The 10,540-nt window shown below is 38.4% G+C and overlaps 1 protein-coding gene across 1 annotated transcript in view; it reads left to right on the plus strand.

Moving 5' to 3' along the window:
* The first annotated feature begins 1,466 nt into the window (after positions 1-1,466).
* Positions 1,467-10,540, plus strand: part of gabrr3a (gamma-aminobutyric acid type A receptor subunit rho3a) — a 10,897-nt gene continuing 1,823 nt past the window's right edge. The window contains exons 1-7 of the mRNA XM_014003128.1: positions 1,467-2,257; positions 2,786-2,898; positions 4,997-5,064; positions 5,153-5,376; positions 8,752-8,834; positions 9,242-9,379; positions 9,540-9,692. Of these exons, the coding sequence (XP_013858582.1) occupies positions 2,115-2,257; positions 2,786-2,898; positions 4,997-5,064; positions 5,153-5,376; positions 8,752-8,834; positions 9,242-9,379; positions 9,540-9,692 (922 nt within the window). The 5' untranslated portion in view covers positions 1,467-2,114. The remainder of the gene's footprint in view (positions 2,258-2,785; positions 2,899-4,996; positions 5,065-5,152; positions 5,377-8,751; positions 8,835-9,241; positions 9,380-9,539; positions 9,693-10,540) is intronic.

Consider the following 10,540-nt stretch of genomic DNA (forward strand, 5'->3'; position numbering starts at 1 on the left):
GATGGATGGATGGATGATGGACAAATGAATGGATGATGGATGGATGGATGGATGGATGGATGGATGGATGGATGGATGGATGGATGGATGGATGGATGGATAATTAAATGAATGGATGATGGATGGATGGATGGATGGATAATTAAATGAATGGATGGATGAATGGATGGATGGATGGATAATGGATGGATGGATGGATGGATGGATGGATGGATAATTAAATGAATGGATGATGAATGGATGGATGGATGGATGGATGGATGGCTGAATGGATGGATGGATGGATAATGGATGGATGGATGGATGGATAATGGATGGATGGATGGATGGATGGATAATGGCTGGATGGATGGATGGATGGATGGATGGATGAAATAAAAGCTGTAATAAATCAGCAGCAACTGTTCTTTCTTCATGACTTTAAAGACCTCCAGGGGGCACAGATCAGTTGCAGCTCAACATGTAAACGGTGGTTCTGCAGCTGTGGGTCACATGTATGAGTGAACCAAAGTCCACGTGTGTGATTCTTTAAGATGGCGTTGCTCATGTTTGTCCTCATTCAACTTTAATCCCAGATTAAAGGGTCATGCTGTCCATGTTGAGTAATATCACTGCAGATCTGCTCCAAGTCTTAATTCTTTCTTTGATTAGGCAAACTTTTCTGACTTATAACAACTCTCATGTGGATAAACAAACGTCTCTCTAACGTTCAGTCAGATGACAAATTTACTGTTGGTACTTAGTCTGATTGATTTCATGATTTATATACAACACAAGAAACATAAACAGTATTAGTATTTTACTCAGAAAATGTCTAAAAAAGGTTAGATTCTGTTTATGGTTTATAAATTTGAGAAAATATAGAGAACCAACAAAGGTGTTGTTCAAAGTCTGTTTGGCACCCAAGGCAAGATTTCAGGTGGTGGCCATTTTTTAAAATCTCACTGATAATTTACATACATTCATATACCAAACAAGATAATTGTCTCTTTGATTTTATTTTTTATCTTTAGAGACAATATAATTAATTTGAAACAAAATACCAGAAGTCTACATTACACCTGTCAACATTTGCAGACAGCAGCGAGGAACACCTGTTCATGTTAACCAGAAGCTGTGGACTGAAGCAGTTCTATKGGGTTTTTTAAGCATTACATGTCCAGATGCTGTGTAGTTCCATCAGCAGGAAAAACATGATTTTACCAGAAATGTTTTGACTTTCCAATTTGACTCCTTTCTGGTCAGGTTTTATTGTAATAGTCTGCTGAATCTCATCAGAAATGCAGCAAATCCTCTTTTTTTTACACAAAACTAAACATAATAACAAAGCTTAATGCCAAGACAGAGATTTGGCCATTTTTGTAAGCGTTTATTTAAAATATTACTCAATTCTCTAATCCTAGATGCAGCGAGAACAGTTGTGGAGTCATATGATCTGGCATGAATGCAGAACAGCCAGAGGCCACAAGTTCAGTGTTTACAGAGGCTGCTGCAGACATATGCTCACATCTGGCTCCTTTTGATGGCATCATTTGCGCCCTCTCCCCTCTGTGGAGTGCAACTTCTGGGGCTGAGAGTGTAGGGGATCCTGCGGTGTGTAAAAAGTAGGCTACTGGGCTTTTTATTCAGAATGATGACGAAACTGGTGGTTGCATTATCCGCCATCCCCGCCCTGCTCTGCCTCCAGTTTGTAGGTTACRGAAAGATTTCACCACCCACAGAAAAGAAGATTAGAGAGGAATTAATGGTATTCCTTTGTCATTATAGGAACAAATTGATATTTGGATTTAAATCAGAGGGTGGGGACAGTGGGAGCAACATGTTGCGTCAGGACACATAAGCAGAGGGGATGGCACGGTTAGCAAGGAGGGATGCATGTGRACTGGAGCTCAGAGCCGGATACCTCCCCCTGATGCTCGCCACGTTACAGGAGATGACAGCACAGGAAAACGCAGACGTGTCTCCATTTTTGCATGGCAGAACTGAGAGTTGGGACATGGATGTGTCAGTCCGCAGAGGATGGGGGCAGCTGTGGCACTCCCTCGGCCAGACCCTGACAAAGTGAGAGGGACACGCGGGTTCCTCTTTGGATTTCCAGCCCTCCCTGCTCAACCATGAGACTGGCCCTCCTGGCCTTGAGACTGATGGTTTTGGCCAGGTTGTGGCCTGTCACTCAGCTCAACAGCAGCACTTTCCCCAACAAAAGGAGACACAAGGAGTTTTACGTTGGAGAGAACACCAAAGCAAAGCATGCAGGGTAAGCCAAAGAGGAATTTCCACTCCGATTTCCTGTATTGAGAAGCTTCAGTTGTTAAAACCAACAAGATTTTATTTACAGAAACCTTTTCTTTTTGCTGCTTTCCATGCTTCCTCAAATCTGRTTGCCTAATTGATCACAATGTCTCCATTAAAGCCGCAATAGATTGAGGTCACAGCAGGCAACGAGGTCATGTGACACTWAAACAGACGTGCATTTTGCTCTGAAATTTGACAGGATTTTTGCTAAACAAAGAAAAACGTATTCACAATACTCAACTCATATGTGGATTTCCTCTAGGAAGACATTGTTCAGCTCAGGGCACAGATTAAAGAGTGTCCAAACAAAATCTTTGACCCAGAAACAAGCACCAGAACCTGAAAAACTTCATTTAATTTGAAGTAAAGTTTTTAGTTTTAATCAGTCCTAAAGTAGCATCAGGTGTCACCACCTCCACCGATCATATCAGTGCTGGTACAGATTTAAAGAAAGCTAATGATTATTTMTTCCTGCTGTTTTGTTTTCCAGTCGAGTGGATCTTAAGACTAAAAAGCAAGACAGCACCAAGTCTCTGCTAATTAAATCCGAGCAGCTACTTCGGATTGAAGATCATGACTTTGCAATGCGCCCAGGCTTTGGAGGTAAGACAATTTAACCCAGTTTAGTCTTTTTTTATTTCATAATATGTTCGCATTAAGTAAGTAATTAAACTTTATTTATCTGGCACTTTTCACAGTCCAGTAGTTACAACAAGCTTCACATTTATACACAACAGAGCATAAAAAACAAATGACACAATTATAAGACATTAAAACTCATACAGCCTAAAAAACTGAGCTTTTAGCTGCTTTTTATTTTAGTATTAATGCACTTCTGTGCTTACCAGACAAGTAAATCAAGTTCATGTAGGCCAGTGTGTTTCTCCCTTAAAAAAACCCATCTATCAAAAAAAGCATCATGACCCAGATTGTCTGCTGTATGAGACAATGACTGCAGTCAGCAGATAAAATAATCTGACCTGTGTTCCTAATTCAGCGTCTGTGTGCACTTTTAAGCACAGAACATGATACATGGTTGTTCATACTTGTTTCTAATAAATCAGATACATGTAAATATGGACATTCAGAATTTTACTTTTTGCTGCTTAAACTGTACTTTATTTAGATCTTGGAACATGCTGAAACAAAGTGCTCCTATGTGTGTGTGATGTAAATGAGATTGGGGCAAGACAAAACTTTAAATGCAAACAGAAAGATATAAGCACAGACAGAAACACTGAGGATGGAAGACAAAATGGTTGTACCTGTTGAAAGATAAGCTGCTGCATTCAGGATGGTTTGTAAGTGATGCAAAGATTGTTTATCTAAACTAACACACAGGATGTTACAGTAGTCCTAGAGAGTGGTAAAACATGGAGATGATGTTCACAAATGATCCAAATCTTCTGAATGACTCTTTATAACAAACAATGAGTCACAGACAAAGTGCCTGTGACATGCATACACTTCAAATACAAAAAGTCAAAGAAAACATATTTGGCATAATACAAAATTTTACCCATTCTGCCACATAATTGAAATATTTTCTTTTGAACTTGGCTCAGCCAAAATGAAACAGGAAGTGACATCAAAGGGGAACTCTTTAAAAAAGAAAACTCTCTCTTTGTTTATTGAAACAATATTGTTGACTGTTCATCTTTATGATAGTGACTCAAAAATAATCTAAATAAACATGAGATTCTTCTCTACAGTCTGCGTTGTTGGCCATTGTAGCAAAGCTCTGTTTACATGCAAACATTCCCCTTTGACATCACTTCCTGTTACTTCACATGCAAATATCTCAACAACTGTTCATCTCAGCGGAGGGATTTTTTTTAAATTTTTTGCAATATATTATTAATGTTATCGTTCCAACAATTCATTCATATTTATTACCAAACATATATGTCACATGCACTTTAAGAGGCGTTCTCTAAATCTTGATAAGGAGATGATGTTTCACCTTGGAGATCTTAATTGGAAAAAATAATATTTTCCTTTTCTTTCTTTATAAATATATATTTTTTCTTGAATCAGCTTTCTTTTATTGGTGTTTTAAAAGGCATCACTTATAAACAAACTGTGTTATTGTGCACCCCATTAGTTTAAAGATAATCCATTCTGTTTCACTACGAGATTGCAGCTACTGACTGACGGTTTGAACTTCATTAGATAATGGCACCGAGTGAACTGGATGTTTATGGATCACATCATATGTTGAACCCATTCTGTCTCTGGATGATGACATAAGAACTTTGCCACACTTTATACGCAATGCCAAATATTTGTGGGGATTCATGCTGAGAAAAGCAGAGATTCTTTTTGAAATAAACCAAAGCAGAATGTGAACTGATGAGCGATTGTGTGGGATTATTTTTCATCTGCTGTTGACTTTGTAAGTTTTATGGAAGTTTTAATGCTGTGACCTGATTGCTGCCATAAAACACATGAACGCCAGCCTAAATTGATGATTCATGCTTCAGAAGCTGAATAATAACGGGATTCTGACCTCCATCAACATTCCTTTTTTTATTCCAAAGAAGGAAGAATTAAAAAGAGGCTTTTTTTGTTATGGCTCATACAGTAGTTCAGATGTGGGATTTGCACATGCATAACTCTGTCAGCTGTGCACACAGATTATTGTAGCAGATGTGATCCAACGACTACTTAAAGCTTATCTTTCACTTTTGACCTTTTGTAGGTTCAGCTCTTCCAGTTGGCATAGATGTTCAGGTGGAGAGCATTGACAGCATATCAGAAGTAAACATGGTACGCATTCCATTGATTCTTCAAGTAAATAAACTCTTGGGCTTGAGCGCTTTATTTGTGTTTTTACTGTRTCCTTCTTGTTGTTCAGGACTTCACCATGACTCTCTACCTGAGGCATTACTGGCAGGACGACCGGCTGGCTTTCCCCTCCAGCAGCAACAAAAGTCGAACTTTTGATGCGCGCCTTGTTAAGAAAATCTGGGTTCCAGACGTGTTTTTTGTTCATTCAAAACGCTCTTTCATTCATGATACAACCATGGAGAACATCATGCTGAGGGTTTTCCCTGATGGAAATATTCTTTACAGTGTCAGGTAAAAAAAAACTATTTAAAATAATAATCTTGCAACTATATTTGCTTTTTCTTTAATCATTAAACCCTGCTTTATATAGTCTTGAAGCTGATATTCCCAGTATTCGGCTGTAGGTTTTGTTTATTCAAGAGCAAGCAGCCATTTAGCACTGTAGTTACCGTGCGCTTTCAAACATCAATGTTGGCACGAGTGATTATAGCCAGACAAGTGACGTCAAAACCTGAGCTTGACACCATGCTGGCTCCGTCCCTCAGACAAACACGCAGACATACAGTAGATGCAGCTCCTGTGATTATGTCTGCGGCTCAGAGGCTTTTCAGCTTTGATCCCTTATACTGAAAACCAAAAAGGCAAAAAAAAGAAAGAAAGAAAGGGGTAACAGTCCAGACTTGAATGAGTAGTGTGAACAGCTAATGTTTCAGAGCTTCAACAGATATCATTTTAACATTTAACAAACACCTGCAGGCCAAAACTTTCTGTGTAGGTGTTGAAAGACACATGCATGTGCAAAAGCTGAATGGTAAATGGATGCAACATTCCTGTCTAAATAGCACGTTTAGATCATGTTAATGGAATAATCTTGGTAGAAATAAATAAATAATAATAATTGTTTTATTGTTTATTAAAGGGGGGATATTATGTTCTTTCCAAGCCTATATTTCAATTTTATACTAAAATAAAGTAACTATGTCACATTTTCAGCTATGAAAGAGCTATATATTTGTAAAAATCCCCAAAACAATTTACTTCTCATCTTGACAGTTTCTAAACGCCTTGAAATAGGTCTCTGTCTCTTTAAGAAATCTCAGCCACTTCGGTCATGCCCATTTCAGCACATAGCCTGCCGGAGCGGGGGCTCGAGCGTGAGGGCGGGCTCACGTGTGCGCTATGATGCAGTTTACTTGGCATCTAAAAATACATTTCCTCAAAGGTATTTTGAAGCTGAAAAGAGCTTCACTGAGTGAGAAGTAGTGTTAAGAGCAGCAGACAGTTTAGGTTTCACTTTCACTTTGCTTTGTTACTGCCGAGAGCCTGCAGGAGTCATGGGCGGGGTGTGTGGGGTGGGTACGTGTGTCCATGACGAGGAAGCTCGGCTTGGAAAAACGTCCCAGAGGTGTTTCTGTACCAAAAGGCATTTCTGGTCCCCACCTGTCGTTTTGCTCCTCAGCATGGCTTCCTAAAAACGCTGCAGGATTTCTCAGACATGCATGAATGAGTCAAAGCAAGGCTTTGGGCATGTTTTTTATGGGAGTATAACATTATACAAACATACATGCAGACTTTCTGTGCATTCATTCCAACGTGTTTCTGCATTCTTGGTAAATCCTGCCAACAACGCCAAAAAACTGTGTTGGCATGATTTACCTAGAATGCAGAAACACGTTGGAATAAATGCACAGAAAGTCTGCGTGTATGGTCGTCAAATTATTTAATTCTGAGCAACAACACAGCAGACGGTCAATCAGGAAGTCTGTCGTGTTGCGACTGGCTCGTCAGCGGAGAGGCAGCCAAATATAACATCATGTTGTCACATGATGCTTACAACCAATCACAGATTGGAACCATCTAACTGTGTCAACTGTGAACCATCTAACCAATGACAGGGCTGACAGCCTGGAAACACCTTATCAGAAATTAAAGAGGTCATACATTACTGGAGTCTTGAAGACTGGGCCGATAGAGTAAAACAGCCGAAACTAGTGAACATGAGACATGATTACTGGACAGTGTCAAGGTAGAACAGATATACATAAAAAATCCATAACAATAACATGATATAAAACTCAAAAAAGTTGATTTTACATGATATTGCCCCTTTAATAAATACTTCCAAAAAGTTTAAATCGTTTAACTGAGATAAATAATGTTTGTTTGTCCAAAAAGTTTGTTTTAAAGTAGAGATCTGAGAGCTTGTGCTGAAAACGGCCTGTTGAACTCTCAGAGGTGTTGTTTATAGGCCTGTGGTACATTCACTTAGAAAAATAGAGGCCAAAACTAAGTGACTAAAACTGCAGATGTTTCATAATTATTGCTTTAAACTGAGGACAGGGGAAACAAAACAATTTCTTGTTTTTTTTTAAAAAGCAAACGTGGTAAACAGACATGCCAACATAAAGCTAATTTTGGCTTAATTAAAAAAACAACAGGATGTCATGGAGTTTTTAAGAATCTCTGTTTAAAAGTGTATTTATTGAACTATCATATATGAAATAAAAAGATTATCTAGGTGTGTTTATGACTGTCAGGATTTTGAAGTAGCATCCAAACTATGTTTTAATACAAACTGTTTTACATGATTGCTTAAATATTGTGTTTGATGTACAACACATTCCAAAAAAAAAAAAAAAGCTGGGGAAGTGTCAACAAAAGACTGGGGAAGAAGAGGAATGCTCAAACACCTTGTTGGAGCATTCCAAGGTGAGCAGGTTAATTGGAAACGGGTGAGTGTCATGACTGAGTATAAAGGGAGCATCCTTGAAAGGCTCAGTCGTTTCCAAGCAAGGGTGGTGTGAGATACATCACTTTGTGAACAACTGTGTGAGCAAATAGTCCAACAGTTTAAGAACAAAGTTTCTTAACATGTAATTTCATCATCTACAGTCCATAATATCATCAAAAGATTCAGAGAATCTGGACAAATCTATGCAAGTATGTGACAAGGTTGAAAACCAACAATGAGTGCCAGTGAAATTTGATCCCTCCAGTGGTACTGCATTGAAATCTGACATCAGATATTACTACATGAGCTCAGGAACACTTCAGAAAACCATTGACAGTGAGCATATTTTGTCTCTACATCTACAAGTTAAAACTCCACCATGCAAAATCACAGCCACATATCAACACCCAGAAATGTTCTTCTCTAGGCCCGAGCTCATCTGAGATGGACTGACGCGAAATGGAAAAGTGTCCTGTGGTCTGACAAGTCCACATTTTAAATTGTCTTTGGAAATCATGGAGGTCATGTTCTTCAGGCCAAAGAGGAAGAGGACTGTCTGGACTGTTATTAGTGCAAAGTTCAAAAGCCAGCCTCTCTGATGGTATGGGGGTGTATTGATGCCCAGGGCATGGGTAACACATCTGTGAAGTTACCATTAATGCAGAAAGGTGCACACAGGTTTTGGAGCAACATATGCAGCCATCCAAGCCACTTCTTCAGGGACGTCCTTGCTTATTTCAGCAAGATAATGCAAAGCCACATTCTACATGTGTTCCAACAGCGTGGCTTCATTCTAAAAGGGTGCGGGTACTATACTGACCTGCCTGCCTTCCAGATCTGRCTCCAATTGAAAATGTGTGATGCATRATGAAGRACAAAATACATTGTTTGTCTTAATTTTCTGAGTATTTATTTAACCGTATGGTTTGTTTTAGGATCACAGTGACCGCACTTTGCTCAATGGACTTCAGTAGTTTCCCTCTGGACACACAGAACTGCTCTCTGGAGCTGGAGAGCTGTGAGTATCAAGCTAAAGTTGGGACATAAATACTTGCAAATACCTGATTAAATATTCAATGTTGTTTCAGGAAAAAAAAACATTTGTAATTCCAGGATTAAATATATTTTAATTTGTTTCACTGGTAAACATGTTACACAACATTTGGTATTATACAATTTTGGAGATCAAAATTGTTGCATAGAAGTCACTTTGCAATTTTACAGCAAGTATATAAGCATTGTACAAAATACATTTACACACTTTATCAACAAAGAATAATCTTTGCAGATTGATTTTGACAATAATAATGACTTTTTAGAAAAAAAAAAAGCTAGGTTCTTTTATTTTTCTGGCCTATTCTCTACATTAGTCTTCATATCCACCTCAGAWTGATAACATAAATATCCCTCTCTTCTGTTTTTAAGATGCCTACAATGAGAACGATCTCATGCTCTACTGGAAGAATGGAAACGATTCATTACGGACAGATGAGATTGTGCTCTCTCAGTTTTTTATTGAAGACTTCCAGCCTTCCTTTGGACTTTCCTTCTACAGCAGCACTGGTATGAGAGGCCCTCAGGGGCCCTCAGAGTTGCTTACACTTCCAAACAACCAAAGGGCTCCTGATCTGTTTCGTTTTGTTATTTAAATCTAAATAGAGAAAGTTTTTAGTATTTATATTTACTTCAACATAACTTGTTTTTGATCCCTCCTCTGTTTTAGGTTGGTACAACAGACTTTACATAAACTTCATCTTAAGGAGGCACATCTTCTTCTTCATGCTTCAGACGTACTTCCCTACCATGCTGATGGTGATGCTGTCATGGGTGTCTTTCTGGATAGACAGGAGGGCCGTCCCTGCCCGTGTCTCTCTGGGTATTGAAACACATAACTCAGTATGTTCAATAACAAGTGTTGTGAAGAAATTAGTTCAAAGAAAAATAAATATGTTTGCTGACTGTAATGTTTGAGCGGCGTATTTAAAATAAAAATAATCACTACAGGCTATTCATGGTCAAACTGTGAATGATGGTAATGTATTTTTTTAAGATATCAACATGAATCTGTATGTCAATTATTTTATATAGCYCATAAAAACAGGAGTTGACCAATYTGCTTCACAATTCAGCCAAATAAACATTAAAAAACAAAGAAACACAGAAATGTGCAAAATAAGTAAAACTAATGTAAACTACAAAAATACTACATAAAGACATCAGCTCTAGAAGAATCTCAAACTCTGCCAGAATCAAAAGCCATGTAAAGATGGGCGTATATATTTCAAAGTGTCTACAGTCTCAGAGGGACAGAAACTATAAGAGCTGACCACCTCTGAATTTTAGCTTGGATATAAGATCATGTAAAAAATGTTTGGCTGAAATGCTCTTACTGGAACGTAAATGCTAACTAGACATAACCTCCATTCATCCATCTATTTACATAACCTGCTTATCTTCAGCTATCCCTGGGTAGATAGATGGGTGATGACCAGGTCATCAGTCACTAGTCAGTTTTCAGACTCTGGGACCACATAACTTTATGATGAGCCCACCCACTAGAGCTGTCACTGAAGTGTAATGGAAAACTCTTTTACTGTGAAAATACAGACTTTGGCTCCAAGTCTATTTGGTGCTGGAGTAAACTCAGGTTTACAAACTGTATTATTACGACACGTGCAAACATTAAAGATCATTCTTTTTTTTCAATTCAGTTCTTTATTCATT

The sequence above is a fragment of the Austrofundulus limnaeus genome, unplaced genomic scaffold (assembly GCF_001266775.1).
Source record: "Austrofundulus limnaeus strain Quisiro unplaced genomic scaffold, Austrofundulus_limnaeus-1.0 Scaffold17, whole genome shotgun sequence".
Lineage (NCBI taxonomy): Eukaryota > Metazoa > Chordata > Actinopteri > Cyprinodontiformes > Rivulidae > Austrofundulus > Austrofundulus limnaeus.